This window comes from Oncorhynchus mykiss, chromosome 23, assembly GCF_013265735.2.
Source record: "Oncorhynchus mykiss isolate Arlee chromosome 23, USDA_OmykA_1.1, whole genome shotgun sequence".
NCBI classification, from domain to species: Eukaryota; Metazoa; Chordata; class Actinopteri; order Salmoniformes; family Salmonidae; genus Oncorhynchus; species Oncorhynchus mykiss.
Window position 1 is genome coordinate 62,343,151 of NC_048587.1, and position 18,980 is coordinate 62,362,130.

General features: G+C 42.4%; 1 protein-coding gene across 4 annotated transcripts in view; it reads left to right on the forward strand.

Annotated features, from left to right (window-relative positions):
* Positions 1-250: 250 nt before the first annotated feature.
* LOC118936589 (ABC transporter G family member 20-like) overlaps positions 251-18,980 on the forward strand; it is a 71,022-nt gene continuing 52,292 nt past the window's right edge. Inside the window, exons 1-7 of one of the 4 annotated variants that reach the window (XM_036961006.1) lie at positions 767-894; positions 1,397-1,437; positions 3,302-3,453; positions 6,767-6,926; positions 8,554-8,708; positions 11,522-11,629; positions 12,618-12,711. In XM_036961006.1, the coding sequence (XP_036816901.1) occupies positions 3,317-3,453; positions 6,767-6,926; positions 8,554-8,708; positions 11,522-11,629; positions 12,618-12,711 (654 nt within the window). In that variant the 5' untranslated portion in view covers positions 767-894; positions 1,397-1,437; positions 3,302-3,316. The other 3 variants (XM_036961003.1, XM_036961007.1, XM_036961004.1) reach the window with 3 other exon arrangements.

An 18,980-nucleotide genomic window follows, 5' to 3' on the forward strand; every position in this document is an offset into this window, starting at 1 on the left:
CAAAAACGATATAGGTGATGCACACGTTTTTTTGTTTTGTTTTGTTGGCTCTGTTTTGTGTGGTCAGATGTTACTGAACATGTTTATACATTTTTGTATGATTGCCTGTATTGTTTGCATTTGATGCTTGCTAATAAAAAATAGTATTGGTCTGTTTTCAGACACCTTTCCTAGTTCCCTTTCCTTCACCGCCAGTAGATGGAGATAGTAGCCTATTGATTTTAGTGAGGCCATCTGCTGGGGAGCTGAGGCTGGATGCATCTCCCGCCAACCGACGACCATGGCCTCTGAGGCAGCAGCCGCGGATGATGCTGCGACGACAGGAGGACCGCCCGAATGCACCGAGATGGAGGAGCAGGTATGCAACGTTTGTAAGCCGGCAAAGCTGGATACATGGGCACATTATTTAGTGAGGTATTTTATGGAAGATCTGACAATGCAATACGGCTAACGCTGATATGTATATGCTGAAATAACTCCATAGACAATTAGCATTTCAGAAAAAAGCACCATAGGCCCAGTAAATAGGGACATCCTTAGGATGTGGGAAAAGATAGTGATGGAATAAAAGGAGACGCGTGTTTGAATTCCGTTCCTGTGGGCATAACAATGGAATTTCTGGTGCAGAGTGGAAGTGCACTGCGGCGTTTATAAAATAAGCATTGATTTGAAATGACATGAAAACCTAGCAGCTGTCTATACCGGCATGTAGCCAACCGATGTATAAAAATAGCCAGGCACCAACACGCATCACAGGTCATGCATGCATGACGCTTTCGCTGCCGAATTCATGGTCAATTGTAGGATAAATGCGCTAGTTGGGTGAACCGACAGAGTCCGACATGCTCCGTTTTGGACGTGCTGTGAAGCGGAAGTTGACAGGCTCTCTGTAAGGTAGTTTTTGTCTACGAGATGATTGGAGAACGAAAGCTTGTTCTATATTCTGTATCGGATTGTGATGATAGCAGACGGGCTAAATTAGCTTTGGATAAATGCACTGCTGATTCACGAAAGAGCGAACCGGCACCAGTTGGAATGTTATTGCGCCTATAAATGAATTAGCTGTTACAGTTACAACAGAATATATGGCTGCTCCGTTTATTACGATGGAGTCCCGCTGCCATATATAGGCTACCTAAACTGAAGAAAATCATAGGAAGGTGTCGTGGTAGGAGTGTCGCGGTTTGTTTTTGTAGTTTATAATTTGTCTCGCTAATTCTCTGTTAATGTAATTTAGTAGTAGAATAACAGGTGCATGTATTCCAGAGAGAGACTTCTCCCTTCTCGAAACCCAACCTGCTCTACCACGTTGCAATATAACCTACCTACACCGTTGGCTAGGCAGACATACACAGACTACAGTGCAGGTGGCTACATTGTTGCTCTTCATCCCCAGTAGGCTACTAAACGTCTCCTGGAGGAGAAGGACTATTTCAGGTGAGTCCCTGTCACAATGTTGGACAAGCTGTTATTCCTAGTTGGCTAAATTAAGCATTCAGCTTGTGTTTTCGTATTTTTATATAGTTTGTGATTGTCCCTCTTTCAAAGATTAGGTAGGTTAAACGTATAGTACAGTATCAGTGGGTATCTGATATAATAACGACAAATCGGTGTGACACTCGTCGTTAGCATCAAATGTAGCCTACCTGGCTTCCAATTTATTTTCTTAATTTAAAGTAATCTGGTGAACACAGTAGTTTACTTCAACATCTTGTTGGATGGCTCAAATTATACTTTTTTAAACCTTTTTCTTATTTTTATGGAGCTTTAAACTTGAACTGGAGTCTTTAATCTGTTAATATCAAGTATTTCAGATCATTTGCGGTCTGCAATTTGATGAATAAAAACGTTGAACTTCGAGCAGAAAGAATAGAACCATGGACAAATTCCCTTACAGTGAATGAATACGTCTGTCTGTGTAGATGGGCTTTATAATGTCTCACTTATCAATATCCTATATTACAACGTTGTTACAGCACAACGATGTCCTGGCTATTACTATCATAACAATAGTACCGGTCTGTACATATGCTGCCATGTGGAATTGTGTCAAAGAAGGTGACCTTGATCAAATGAGTCAGATTACGGAGTGGTTTCCCTCTAATCTCGTCACGGTGGAATGAAAGATGTTGGATTATGTGAGGGAGAACGGGGAAGCCAACACAGAGAAAGGGAGACAAACAAGGGAAGCCAACACAGAGAAGGGGAGACAAACAGGGGAAGCCAACACAGAGAAAGTGAGAATGAAACAGGGAAAGCCAACACAGAGAAAGGGAGACAAACAGGGGAAGCCAACACAGAGAAAGGGAGAATGAAACAGGGGAAGCCAGGGAAAGGAGGCAGGGATTAAAGATGATTTTGAACCAGGGTGCGTCCCAAATGGTACCCTATTCCCTATATAAACCACTATATCCCTATGGGCCTTGGTGAAAAGTAGTGCACTACGTAGGGAATAGGGTGCCAGTCTGGGTTGCTCTACGACCTAGATTCAATGCAGGCCAAGTTACAGGCACGCCACCACCAGACCTGGGTTCATATTCTGTTTTGAACTCTCTCAAATACTTTGATCGTTTGCTTTAGCCTGCCTGGAGTGCCAGATGGGCAGGGTTTACAGTTGTGGGACTATTCTATTGGGCCCATTAAACCAGGCAAGATCAATCAAGCACAGAGAAAGCATTTGAAATGATTTTCAAATAATATTTCAACACAGGTCTGCTACAGGACACAGACACAGATTCACGGCAGCTAGTTGCTGAGGAGATGTCATTTAGTTCACTTTCTGTGGTCCGTAATGAGCAAGTCCTTAGTTGGTCTGCATCCCAAATGACAACCAATGTTCCATATAGTGCACTACTTTTGACCAGGGTCCTATATGGGCTCTGGTCAAAGATAGTGCACTACGTCTGGAATATGGTGGTGCCCTTTGTAAACGCAGCCTGGTGTGTTTTCCCTGTATGTGCTACTGCGTCTGTTTCTGCAACGAGACCCTTAATGCCATAGGTGGTAGTACCCTTGCCCCGTAACCATAGTCGCCGGTTCACGTCCTGCCCCGGCTGTTCTCCCTCAATTGTTACTCGGGCTGCAACATTCGGGTAACTTTCCCCAAATTCCCAGGTTTTGCCTGAAACCCTGGTTGGGGGATTCCTGGATTTCCTGCCTATTCCTTCCTGATTCCATGAATCTTCTAACTGGGGTTTCTGGAAAACCTGGGAATTTTGGGAAAGAAACCCTAATCACAACACTGGGCCATAATGCTGTGAAGGGGGGTGATTGATTTTTTAACTTGTTTTTCTTCTTTCAGTTGGCGGAGGGAAGAATGAAGGCAGACGAGGAAGCTCCTCCCCCCTCCCCGGGGCTGGGGGGTTCGGCGATCCGGTGTCGGGAAGTGTGTCGGTCGTACGGTGAACTCAAAGTCCTGAGTAATCTCAACTTGACCGTGCCACAGGGACAGATGTGAGTAAACCATATTGACACTACAACCTCACACAGTCCTAACCCTAACCGTACACCATGACACTGACCTCAGTAGTGCGTACTGCCCTGTGGGGTATTCAATCAGAAAAGGTTGTCCTGAGTGTCCAGGATAAGTCAAAACACCACTTCACCCCGAAGTAAGACAGAGCATGTTAATATCGCTAATAAGTAATGGACTTACATGGTATTAATATGTAATGTTCTTACATGTTATTAATATGGAATGTTCTTACATGTTATTAATATGGAATGTTCTTACATGTTATTAATATAGAATGTTCTTACATGTTATTAATATGGAATGGTCTTTCATGTTATTAATATGGAATGTTCTTACATGTTATTAATATGGAATGTTCTTACATGTTATTAATATGGAATGTTCTTACATGTTATTAATATGGAATGTTCTTACATGTTATTAATATGGAATGGTCTTTCATGTTATTAATATGGAATGTTCTTACATGTTATTAATATGGAATGTTCTTACATGTTATTAATATGTAATGTTCTTACATGTTATTAATATGGAATGGTCTTACATGTTATTCATATGTATTGGTCTTACTTGTTATTAATATGTAATGGTAGGTTGAAGGAGGAGTAGGGTGACAGGATGGTAAACACTCAGAGAAGGAGGAGTAAGGTGACAGGGTGGTAAACACCCAGAGAAGGAGGAGTAGGGTGGTGAACACTCAGAGAAGGAGGAGTAGGGTGACAGGGTGGTGAACACTCAGAGAAGGAGGAGTAGGGTGGTAAACACTCAGAGAAGGAGGAGTAGGGTGGTAAACACTCAGAGAAGGAGGAGTAGGGTGACAGGGTGGTGAACACTCAGAGAAGGAGGAGTAGGGTGGTAAACACTCAGAGAAGGAGGAGTAGGGTGGTGAACACTCAGAGAAGGAGGAGTAGGGTGGTGAACACTCAGAGAAGGAGGAGTAGGGTGGTGAACATTCAGAGAAGGAGGAGTAGGGTGGTGAACACTCAGAGAAGGAGGAGTAGGGTGGTAAACACCCAGAGAAGGAGGAGTAGGGTGGTAAACACCCAGAGAAGGAGGAGTAGGGTGGTAAACACCCAGAGAAGGAGGAGTAGGGTGGTGAACACTCAGAGAAGGAGGAGTAGGGTGACAGGGTGGACTGTAGAAAGAAAATAATATAAGAAATAGATTAAGAAAACCCAGTAAAATAAATATCTACAGTATTTAATGAAGAGCCTCTTGTTGATGTTGAAACTATCTTTCTCTTTCCTCTCTTTCTGTAACGGTTTTCTTGAGGTGAAGGAGAGGCGGACCAAAACGCAGCGTGGTGGTTATTCATGGTTCTTTAATATAGACACTATACATGAATAAACTAACAAACCAAGAAATGTGAAAAAAACAAAACAGCCCTATCTGGTGCAAACACAGAGACAGGAACAATCACCCACAAACACACAGTGAAAGCCAGGCTACCTTAGTATGATTCTCAATCAGAGACAACTAATGACACCTGCCTCTGATTGAGAACCATACTAGGCCGAAACATAGAAATCCCCAAATCATAGAAAAACAAACATAGACCGCCCACCCAACTCACGCCCTGACCATACTAAATAATGACAAAACAAAGGAAATAAAGGTCAGAACGTGACACTTTCTCTCGCTCTCTTACTCTTTCTGTCCCTGTCTGTTTTTTGTTTCTCTTTCTCTCTTCCTTTTCTTTCTCTCTGTCGTCCCCCCCCTCTCACACACACATACACACACACACACACACACACACACACACACACACACACACACACACACACACACACACACACACACACACACACACACAGCCAACTGCTTAATCTGCGTTATTCTGTGAGTTGAGTGGACTTCAAAAGGACAAGAATTTGAGCTGATGAGTTAAAGTTTGTTTAGTGAACTCTGCTCGAAGTGAGCTGCATTTCAACAAGCTTGTTTAGTAAAAATGACTAATTCATGTTTGCTCAAAACCCACACACATCATTACAATTTTTCCCACCATGCTCTTGCAGGTTGATTTTCAGAATTGTTTGTTTCAATACCTGTTTTTTTTTTATGTAGCATACACATTTGTTGGTTGATTAGTCTTATGCTACACAAACATAAATAACATAATAGATGTTTCTAAACTAATCCAATCTGTTCCTAGTTGCACCTGTTAATGAGATGGCTGTTCCAGGTAAGATTATTTAGGTAGTCTCAATAATCTTCCCTACCCCTGCAGTCATCCTCAATGCAGGTAGCGCATTAATTAAAAGTTCCAGTTGTTGAATATCCTTACTCTGGCTGGATTCCAATAGGAATTACACTTTTCAAGCCAGCATAATATTACTTACAGGCTTGATGTGGCGTGTAAAACAGGAGTTTCAATCAACAGTTTTAGGGTGGAACTTAGCCCTCAATGGAAGGCCTTAGAGGGGTGATTCCCCTCTAATCAGGGACTGGTTTAGACCTGGGACACCAGGTGGGTGATTCCCCTCTAATCAGGGACTGATTTAGACCTGGGACACCAGGTGCGAATTCCCCTCTAATCAGGGACTGGTTTAGACCTGGGACACCAGGTGGGTGATTCCCCTCTAATCAGGGACTGATTTAGACCTGGGACACCAGGTCCTTGCAATTAATGATCAGGGAGAACAGAAAACCAGCAGGCTCCCGGACCTCGTAGGGTCAGAGTTGAATACCCCTGATCTAAACCTTACATAAAGTAGACAATGTAATTGGGTTCTTGCATATATAAATTACGTTTAACATGGACTCCCACGTGAATCATGCATCAATGTCATTGGAAGTTCTATGTGAGTTATGCTTAAGAGTCAGACCATACTGAGTTATACAGATTACATACTGTACTATCATACTGTCATATCATACTATACTGTCATACTATCATATCATACTATACTATCATACTGTACTATCATATCAAACTATACTATCATACTATACTATCGTATCATACTATACTATCGTATCATACTATACTATCATACTATACTAACATATCATACTATAATATCATACTATACTATCATATCATACTATACTATCATACTGTACTATCATATCAAACTATACTATCATACTATACTATCGTATCATACTATACTATCGTATCATACTATACTATCATACTATACTAACATATCATACTATAATATCATACTATACTATCATATCATACTATACTATCGTATCATATCATACTATACTATCATATCATACTATACTATCATACTGTAGTAATATGTATGATTTAGTTCAAATGTTCTTCCTGTTATCTTACAGCTACGGCCTGCTGGGTCCGAGTGGGTGTGGGAAGACCACACTGTTGAAATGCATTGTGGGAACACTGAAGATCTCCCGAGGGCACATCAGCGTGTTGGGGAAGCCGCCCGCATTTCCTGGTCACCAGGTCCCTGGGAGGATGGTGGGGTACATGCCACAGGTAAACTGTTATCTTATAGGTACACAACATACCACAGGTAAATAGATTTATGGATGACGCAATCTCTATCGCACTCCACACTGCACTTTCCCACCTGGACAAGAGGAACGAACACCTATGTGAGAATGCTGTTCATAGACTACAGCTCAGTGTTCAACACCATAGAGCCCTCCAAGCTCATCACTAAGCTCAGGACCCTGGGACTGAACACCTCCTTCTGCAACTGGATCCTGGACTTCCTGACGGGCTGCCCCCAGGTGGTGAGGGTAGGTAACAACACATTGATCCTCCACACTAATCCTCAACACGGGGGCCCCTCAGGGGTGCGTGCTTAGTCCCCTCCTGTACTTCCAGTTCACCCACAACTGCGTGGCCGCGCACGACTCCAACACCATCATTAAGTTTGCTGACGACACAACGGTGGTTGGCCTGATCACCGACGACGACGTCAACAAGACAAATGAGCTGATAATGGACTATAGGAAACGGAGTGCCGAGCACGCCCCCATCATCGAGAGCTTCAATTTCCTTGGTGTCCACGTCACTAAGTAATTATTATGGTCCACACACACCAACACAGTCATGAAGAAGGCACGACAACTCCTCTCTCCCCTCAGGAGGCTAATAATATTTAGCATGGACCCTCAGATCCTCAAAAAGTTCTACAGCTAAACCATTGAGAACATCTTGACTTGTTGCATCACTGCTTGGTATGGCAACTGCTTGGCATCTGACCTCAAGGCACTACAGAGGGTAGTGCATACGGTCCCAGTACTTCACCGGGGCAGAGCTCCCTGCCATCCAGGACCTCTATACCAGGCGTTGTCAGAAGAAGACCCTAAATATTGTAAAAGACTCCAGCTACCCATGCCGTAGACTGTTCTCTCTGCTACCACAAGGCAAGCGGTGCCGATGCACCAAGTCTAGAACCAACAGGACCCTGAACAGCTGCTACCCCAAAGCCATAAGACTGCTAGTTTGTTAAATAGTTTACCAATTGCTACCCGGACAATCTGCATTGACCCTTTTTTCACTAACTATTTTGACTCATCACGTACGCTGCTGCTACTGTTTATTATCTATCCTGTTGCCTAGTCCCTTTACCCATACCTATATGTACATATCTACCTCAATTACCTATCGACTCGATACTGGTAACCCCGTGTAGATAGCCAAGTTATCGTTACTCATTGTGTATTTATTCCTCGTGTTATAATTGTTCTATTTTCTCTCTCTGCATTGTTGGGAAGGGCCCCGTAAGTAAGCATTTCACTGTTAGTCTACACCTGTTGTTTACCAAGCATGTGACAAATAAGATTTGATTTGATTTGACAGATGCACAAACCTCAGTTCCAAAATGGACTCCTAACCTTTCAGACACTATGTATTGACATATGACTATAAATACCATGACAACATGATATGTCAACATAACATACTGTAGCAAAACACAACATTTTAATTTGTCTCATAATTTAGTTCTTGTCTATCTTCATTTAAAATGTGTATAGAAAACGTTTAGTGTTTTTATCTTTCTCACCTTTGTAATAAATGTGCTGTATAAATAAAGTTTGATTTGATATCAACACAACACAAACCATGACATACCATTGTGTTTGTCCTTTAGGACCTGGCGTTGTACAATGAGTTTACCATCAGTGACACTCTGACGTTCTTCGGAAGGATCCACGGCCTGTCATCTACGGACACCCAGGCACGCATGGACTTCCTGGTGGACTTCCTGGACCTACCTCAGAAGAGCAAACTAGTCCGAAATCTCAGGTAACACAACCGTGTCAACACAGTGGTGTCAAACATACGAGCCCATTAAATATGGCCCACGGATGGGTTGGATTTATATCATTGTTCATTTATTTGTTTTAATTAGGGGGGAAAACAATCTACACATTAAAATAACACAAACCAAATGGAAACTATGTATAAATGATAATGTACCTACATCTATAGTCTCTTCACTCTGTCCAGCTGGATAACAGTCATCTATAGTCTCTACACTCTGTCCAGCTGGATAACAGTCATCTATAGTCTCTTCACTCTGTCCAGTTGGATAACAGTCACTAGTAGTGCACTAGTATATCCCATTTTGATCTGGGGACAAAGTAGGCTACAGCCAAGGCTCAGATGGCTAGAAATAGAAGGAAACAGTTTCCTCCTGAGTAAGTTTCTGTTTGTGTGTCACGGCTTCTGTAAAAATGCTGTGTTTTTGCAACAGACATCTGTCAAGATGTCAATGCCAAAAGAAGGCTCCCGCACTGACTGTACAGAACCAACAGCTCTCTGTCCCAGTATTCTGACTGTACAGAACCAACAGCTCTCTGTCCCAGTATTCTGACTGTACAGAACCAACAGCTCTCAGTCCCAGTATTCTGACTGTACAGAACCAACAGCTCTCAGTCCCAGTATTCTGACTGTACAGAACCAACAGCTCTCAGTCCCAGTATCCTGACTGTACAGAACCAACAGCTCTCAGTCCCAGTATTCTGACTGTACAGAACCAACAGCTCTCAGTCCCAGTATCCTGACTGTACAGAACCAACAGCTCTCAGTCCCAGTATTCTGACTGTACAGAACCAACAGCTCTCAGTCCCAGTATTCTGACTGTACAGAACCAACAGCTCTCAGTCCCAGTATCCTGACTGTACAGAACCAACAGCTCTCAGTCCCAGTATTCTGACTGTACAGAACCAACAGCTCTCTGTCCCAGTATTCTGACTGTACAGAACCAACAGCTCTCTGTCCCAGTATTCTGACTGTACAGAACCAACAGCTCTCAGTCCCAGTATTCTGACTGTACAGAACCAACAGCTCTCAGTCCCAGTATTCTGACTGTACAGAACCAACAGCTCTCAGTCCCAGTATCCTGACTGTACAGAACCAACAGCTCTCAGTCCCAGTATTCTGACTGTACAGAACCAACAGCTCTCAGTCCCAGTATCCTGACTGTACAGAACCAACAGCTCTCAGTCCCAGTATTCTGACTGTACAGAACCAACAGCTCTCAGTCCCAGTATTCTGACTGTACAGAACCAACAGCTCTCAGTCCCAGTATCCTGACTGTACAGAACCAACAGCTCTCAGTCCCAGTATCCTGACTGTACAGAACCAACAGCTCTCTGTCCCAGTATCCTGACTGTACAGAACCAACAGCTCTCTGTCCCAGTATTCTGACTGTACAGAACCAACAGCTCTCTGTCCCAGTATTCTGACTGTACAGAACCAACAGCTCTCAGTCCCAGTATCCTGACTGTACAGAACCAACAGCTCTCAGTCCCAGTATCCTGACAGTACAGAACCAACAGCTCTCAGTCCCAGTATTCTGACTGTACAGAAGCAAGGCATCCAGATAAATGTGTCTTAACTAACTCACCAATTATGTCATAGTAGTGTAATTGGCCCTTGAACCTGTGAAAGCACTGGTGTGGCCCTTAGCTCTCGGCATCCCCCCTACCTCACAAGGACCCAGTGCTGTGCTGTAGTACAATAAACATCCCCCTGTACCTCACAAGGACCCAGTACTGCCCTGTAGTACAATAAACATCCCTCTTGTACCTCACAAGGACCCAGTACTGCCCTGTAGTACAATAAACATCCCTCTTATACCTCACAAGGACCCAGTACTGCCCTGTAGTACAATAAACATCCCTCTTATACCTCACAAGGACCCAGTACTGCCCTGTAGTACAATAAACATCCCCCTTATACCTCACAAGGACCCAGTGCTGCCCTGTAGTACAATAAACATCCCCCTTATACCTCACAAGGACCCAGTGCTGCCCTGTAGTACAATAAACATCCCCCTTATACCTCACAAGGACCCAGTGCTGTGCTGTAGTACAATAAACATCCCTCTTGTACCTCACAAGGACCCAGTACTGCCCTGTAGTACAATAAACATCCCCCTTATACCTCACAAGGACCCAGTGCTGTGCTGTAGTACAATAAACACCCCCCTTATACCTCACAAGGACCCAGTGCTGTGCTGTAGTACAATAAACATCCCTCTTATACCTCACAAGGACCCAGTGCTGCCCTGTAGTACAATAAACATCCCTCTTATACCTCACAAGGACCCAGTGCTGCCCTGTAGTACAATAAACATCCCTCTTATACCTCACAAGGACCCAGTACTGCCCTGTAGTACAATAAACATCCCCCTTATACCTCACAAGGACCCAGTGCTGTGCTGTAGTACAATAAACATCCCCCTTATACCTCACAAGGACCCGGTGCTGCCCTGTAGTACAATAAACACAAGGTTAATGTTGCAGGGTTTCTCTGCTGCCTTACCAGCCCTGCTAACACACCGACTACACTGAGAAACCAGTGAGTGTGACCCATGTCAAACAAATGCAGCTGGATGGATCAGATATATCAGGTGTTTTATGTAACATTGTGTGTGTGTGTGTGTGTGTGTGTGTGTGTGTGTGTGTGTGTGTGTGTGTGTGTGTGTGTGTGTGTGTGTGTGTGTGTGTGTGTGTGTGTGTGTGTGTGTGTGTGTGTGTGTGTGTGTGTGTGTGTGTGTGTGTGTGTGTGTGTGTGTGTGTGTGTGTGTGTGCGTGCGTGTGTGTTTACAGCGGAGGGCAGAAACGGAGGGTGTCTCTAGGAGCGGCCTTACTTCAGAACCCCCAGTTATTGATTCTGGATGAACCCACAGTCGGGGTGGACCCTGTGCTGAGAGCCAAGTATGTACTGAACACACACACACGCGCACATACACACACACACACACACACACACACAACCTTCTACAACAATTCACCTGCTTCACATTTCCCCCTTTTACATCCAATATAATGAATGTCATATACAGTCTGTAGATAACAGAGTAGTTTATGAACAACACTCTGTCTCCAACAGTCTGAAGATAACAGAGTAGTTTATGAACAACACTCTGTCTCCAACAGTCTGTAGATAACAGAGTAGTTTATGAACAACACTCTGTCTCCAACAGTCTGAAGATAACATAGTAGTTTATGAACAACACTCTGTCTCCAACAGTCTGAAGATAACAGAGTAGTTTATGAACAACACTCTGTCTCCAACAGTCTGAAGATAACATAGTAGTTTATGAACAACACTCTTGTCTCCAACAGTCTGAAGATAACATAGTAGTTTATGAACAACACTCTGTCTCCAACAGTCTGAAGATAACATAGTAGTTTATGAACAACACTCTGTCTCCAACAGTCTGAAGATAACATAGTAGTTTATGAACAACACTCTGTCTCCAACAGTCTGAAGATAACATAGTAGTTTATGAATGACACTCTGTCTCCAACAGTCTGTAGATAACAGAGTAGTTTATGAACAACACTCTGTCTCCAACAGTCTGAACCTGTCAAACACACTCTCTGCCCCTCATTACAGAAACCATTTTGTCTCTCATTCAGAATGACTGTATACATCCTGTTGGAAGTATCTGGTTGTATAATCTGATTGTGTAATGGTACCAGTGCTCTGTTACAAAGCCCAGCCAAATCAGTCCAGTCAGGGTAATCCCAGGCAGGTCATAAGGTTAAGGCTGTGTGTCAAATGGCACCCTATTCCCTTTATAGTGCACTACCAGGGCTCATAGAGCTCTGGTAAGTAGTGCCCTTTATAGAGAATAGGGTGCCATTTGGGACCATAGGATGTTGCCCTTAAACTGAGTTGTGTCATGTGTCCCTGTAGGATCTGGCAGCATCTAGTAGAGATTGTGAAAACTGGAAAAGTATCAGTCGTCATCACCACTCACTACATCGAGGAGGCCAGGCAAGCCAACGTGGTAAGATACAGTCTATATACATGATAACTACCTACTGATAGACACTACATAGAGGAGGCCAGGCAAGCCAATGTGGTAAGATACAGTCTATATACATGATAACTACCTACTGATAGACACTACATAGAGGAGGCCAGGCAAGCCAATGTGGTAAGACACTCACTCTGTCACACACAGTCCTTTTGTCAAATGCTCCTCTGTGAACACTGTGCCTTGTTGATCTGTTGTCATAAGAGGAAATGGGAAACAGACAGAGCTTAACTGACCGTCCCTCCAAATACTTTATGAGCAGGCAATTATGAGGTCCCCTCTGCTGAGAAACAATGGGTTCTTTGGTAGTTCCTGTAGTTCTTCTGTGTTTTACCGTTTTAGAAAGGGGGGAGAGGTGCACCATTCCAGTTATATACACTATTCCAGTTTTATTCCAGTTATATACACTATTCCAGTTGTATACACTATTCCAGTTATATACACTATTCCAGTTGTATACCCTATTCCAGTTGTATACACTATTCCAGTTATATACACTATTCCAGTTATATACACTATTCCAGTTATATACACTATTCCAGTTATATACACTATTCCAGTTATATACACTATTCCAGTTATATACACTATTCCAGTTTTATTCCAGTTATATACACTATTCCAGTTATATACACTATTCCAGTTATATACACTATTCCAGTTGTATACCCTATTCCAGTTATATACACTATTCCAGTTTTATTCCAGTTATATACACTATTCCAGTTATATACACTATTCCAGTTATATACACTATTCCAGTTTTATTCCAGTTATATACACTATTCCAGTTTTATTCCAGTTATATACACTATTCCAGTTTTATTCCAGTTATATACACTATTCCAGTTGTATACCCTATTCCAGTTAAATACACTATTCCAGTTATATACACTATTCCAGTTATATACACTATTCCAGTTTTATACACTATTCCAGTTATATACACTATTCCAGTTATATACACTATTCCAGTTATATACACTATTCCAGTTATATACACTATTCCAGTTAAATACACTATTCCAGTTATATACACTATTCCAGTTATATACACTATTCCAGTTATATACACTATTCCAGTTATATACACTATTCCAGTTATATACACTATTCCAGTTATATACACTATTCCAGTTATATACACTATTCCAGTTATATACACTATTCCAGTTATATACACTATTCCAGTTATATACACTATTCCAGTTTTATTCCAGTTATATACACTATTCCAGTTGTATACACTATTCCAGTTATATACACTATTCCAGTTTTATTCCAGTTATATACACTATTCCAGTTGTATACACTATTCCAGTTATATACACTATTCCAGTTATATACACTATTCCAGTTATATACACTATTCCAGTTATATACACTATTCCAGTTGAATACACTATTCCAGTTATATACACTATTCCAGTTATATACACTATTCCAGTTATATACACTATTCCAGTTATATACACTATTCCAGTTATATACATTATTCCAGTTGAATACACTATTCCAGTTATATACACTATTCCAGTTGTATACACTATTCCAGTTGTATGGCCCTCACCATGTTCTCCATCAGACTAGTAGTGTTCATTCCCTATCCTGACTGGTTCAAAGTCTAATGCCTAGGAGCTACTGCTCTGTAATCTACAGATTAGGTTCCTGTAAAAGCTTTTTCCTGGTTTTCCTCTGAGATGATGTTTGTTTCTGAGCAGCCTTTTTCCTCAGTGAGGAAATGAAATGTGATAAGAGTTGTGAAGGGGACAGACATGAAGGATGTGGTACTGAGGGATGTTTTGGTCCTGTACCACATGAACTACAGTACTGAGGGATGTTTTGGTCCTGTACCACATGAACTACAGTACTGAGGGGATGTTTTGGTCCTGTACCACATGAACTACAGTACTGAGGGGATGTTTTGGTCCTGTACCCCATGAACTACAGTACTGAGGGGATGTTTTGGTCCTGTACCACATGAACTACAGTACTGAGGAGATGTTTTGGTCCTGTACCACATGAACTACAGTACTGAGGGATGTTTTGGTCCTGTACCACATGAACTATGAACTACAGTACTGAGGGATGTTTTGGTCCTGTACCACATGAACTACAGTACTGAGGGATGTTTTGGTCCTGTACCACATGAACTACAGTACTGAGGAGATGTTTTGGTCTTGTACCCCATGAACTACAGTACTGAGGGGATGTTTTGGTCCTGTACCACATGAACTACAGTACTGAGGGGATGTTTTGGTCCTGTACCACATGAACTATGAACTACAGTACTGAGGGATGTTTTGGTCCTGTACCACATGAACTACAGTACTGAGGAGATGTTTTGGTCCTGTACCCCATGAACTACAGTACTGAGGGGATGTTTTGGTCCTGTACCACATGAACTACAGTACTGAGGGATGTTTTGGTCCTGTACCACATGAACTACAGTACTGAGGAGATGTTTTGGTCCTGTACCCCATGAACTACAGTACTGAGGGGATGTTTTGGTCCTGTACCACATGAACTACAGTACTGAGGGGGTGTTTTGGTCCTGTACCACATGAACTACAGTACTGAGGGATGTTTTGGTCCTGTACCACATGAACTACAGTACTGAGGGGATGTTTTGGTCCTGTACCACATGAACTACAGTACTGAGGGGATGTTTTGGTCCTGTACCACATGAACTACAGTACTGAGGGGATGTTTTGGTCCTGTACCACATGAACTACAGTACTGAGGGATGTTTTGGTCCTGTACAACATGAACTATGAACTACAGTACTGAGGGATGTTTTGGTCCTGTACCACATGAACTACAGTACTGAGGGGATGTTTTGGTCCTGTACCACATGAACTACAGTACTGAGGGGATGTTTTGGTCCTGTACCACATGAACTACAGTACTGAGGGATGTTTTTGTCCTGTACCACATGAACTACAGTACTGAGGGATGTTTTGGTCCTGTACCACATGAACTACAGTACTGAGGAGATGTTTTGGTCCTGTACCCCATGAACTACAGTACTGAGGGGATGTTTTGGTCCTGTACCACATGAACTATGAACTACAGTACTGAGGGATGTTTTGGTCCTGTACCACATGAACTACAGTACTGAGGGATGTTTTTGTCCTGTACCACATGAACTACAGTACTGAGGAGATGTTTTGGTCCTGTACCACATGAACTACAGTACTGAGGGGATGTTTTGGTCCTGTACCACATGAACTATGAACTACAGTACTGAGGGATGTTTTGGTCCTGTACCACATGAACTACAGTACTGAGGGATGTTTTGGTCCTGTACCACATGAACTACAGTACTGAGGGATGTTTTGGTCCTGTACCACATGAACTACAGTACTGAGGGATGTTTTGGTCCTGTACCACATGAACTACAGTACTGAGGATATGTTTTGGTCCTGTACCCCATGAACTACAGTACTGAGGGATGTTTTGGTCCTGTACCACATGAACTACAGTACTGAGGGATGTTTTGGTCCTGTACCACATGAACTACAGTACTGAATACTACAGTATTTACATGCCTTATTTGTTCACATCTGCTTCATGAGCAGATTCATGAACAGATTTTGTGAATAGATTTCGTGAACAGATTTCATGAGCAGATTCGTGAACAGATTTCATGAGCATATTCATGAACAGATTTCATGAGCAGATTCATGAGCAGATTTCATGAGCAGATTCGTGAACAGATTTCATGAGCATATTCATGAACAGATTTCATGAGCAGATTCATGAGCAGATTCATGAGCAGATTCATGAACAGATTTCATGAGCAGATTCATGAACAGATTCATGAGCAGATTTCATGAGCATATTCATGAACAGATTTCATGAGCAGATTCATGAACAGATTTCATGAGCAGATTCATGAACAGATTTCATGAGCAGATTCATGAGCAGATTCATGAGCAGATTTCATGAACTGATTCGTAAGCTGATTCATAAGCAGGTGGAAAAAAACATACAGTACGAATATACAGTAGATTGTCTGTAAATAACTGATGTGAATATGTACAGAAAACCAAAGGAGAAAGTCTTCACAGTATATCTGGTTATTTGCCTCAATGGGCCCTGGTCAAAAGTAGTGCACTAAATAGGGAATAGGGTGCCTTTTGGTACGCGTAATAGATGTCCTTTACAATACAGATCTAAGATCAGATTACATTTAGCCCCCATAGAGCTGTATCAATATAGGGTTGGAACATATCTAACCCTGTGTCTGAGGTATCAGTGGTTAGTGGTAACTTCTGCCTACTGTATTCCCTCTGACCTATTACCACGAGACAGATATTTAGACAACTTCTGCCTACTGTATTCCCTCTGACCTATTACCACGAGACAGATATTTAGACAACTTCTGCCTACTGTACTCCCTCTGACCTATTACCACAAGACAGATATTTAGACAACTTCTGCCTACTGTACTCCCTCTGACCTATTACCACAAGACAGATATTTAGACAACTTCTGCCTACTGTATTCGCTCTGACCTATTACCACGAGACAGATATTTAGACAACTTCTGCCTACTGTATTCCCTCTGACCTATTACCACGAGACAGATATTTAGACAACTTCTGCCTACTGTATTCGCTCTGACCTATTACCACGAGACAGATATCTAGACAACTTCTGCCTACTGTATTCCCTCTGACCTATTACCACGAGACAGATATTTAGACAACTTCTGCCTACTGTATTCGCTCTGACCTATTACCACGAGACAGATATTTAGACAACTTCTGCCTACTGTATTCCCTCTGACCTATTACCACGAGACAGATATTTAGACAACTTCTGCCTACTGTATTCCCTCTGACCTATTACCACGAGACAGATATTTAGACAACTTCTGCCTACTGTATTCCCTCTGACCTATTACCACGAGACAGATATTTAGACAACTTTTGCCTACTGTATTCCCTCTGACCTATTACCACAAGACAGATATTTAGACAACTTCTGCCTACTGTATTCCCTCTGACCTATTACCACGAGACAGATATTTAGACAACTTCTGCCTACTGTATTCCCTCTGACCTATTACCACGAGACAGATATTTAGACAACTTCTGCCTACTGTATTCCCTCCCCTCTGACCTATTACCACGAGACAGATATTTAGACAACTTCTGCCTACTGTATTCCCTCCCCTCTGACCTATTACCACGAGACAGATATTTAGACAACTTCTGCCTACTGTATTCCATCCCCTCTGACCTATTACCACGAGACAGATATTTAGACAACTTCTGCCTACTGTACTCTCCATCCCCTCTGACCTATTACCACGAGACAGATATTTAGACAACTTCTGCCTACTGTCCTCCATCCCCTCTGACCTATTACCACGAGACAGATATTTAGACAACTTCTGCCTACTGTCCTCCATCCCCTCTGACCTATTACCACGAGACAGATATTTAGACAACTTCTGCCTACTGTATTCCCTCCCCTCTGACCTATTACCACGAGACAGATATTTAGACAACTTCTGCCTACTGTATTCCCTCTGACCTATTACCACGAGACAGATATTTAGACAACTTCTGCCTACTGTATTCCCTCTGACCTATTACCACGAGACAGATATTTAGACAACTTCTGCCTACTGAATTCCCTCTGACCTATTACCACGAGACAGATATTTAGACAACTTCTGCCTACTGAATTCCCTCTGACCTATTACCACGAGACAGATATTTAGACAACTTCTGCCTACTGTATTCCCTCTGACCTATTACCACAAGACAGATATTTAGACAACTTCTGCCTACTGTATTCCCTCCCCTCTGACCTATTACCACAAGACAGATATTTAGACAACTTCTGCCTACTGTATTCCCTCTGACCTATTACCACGAGACAGATATTTAGACAACTTCTGCCTACTGTATTCCCTCTGACCTATTACCACGAGACAGATATTTAGACAACTTCTGCCTACTGTATTCCCTCTGACCTATTACCACGAGACAGATATTTAGACAACTTCTGCCTACTGTATTCCCTCTGACCTATTACCACGAGACAGACATTTAGACAACTTCTGCCTACTGTATTCCCTCTGACCTATTACCACGAGACAGATATTTAGACAACTTCTGCCTACTGTACTCTCCATCCCCTCTGACCTATTACCACGAGACAGATATTTAGACAACTTCTGCCTACTGTATTCCCTCTGACCTATTACCACAAGACAGATA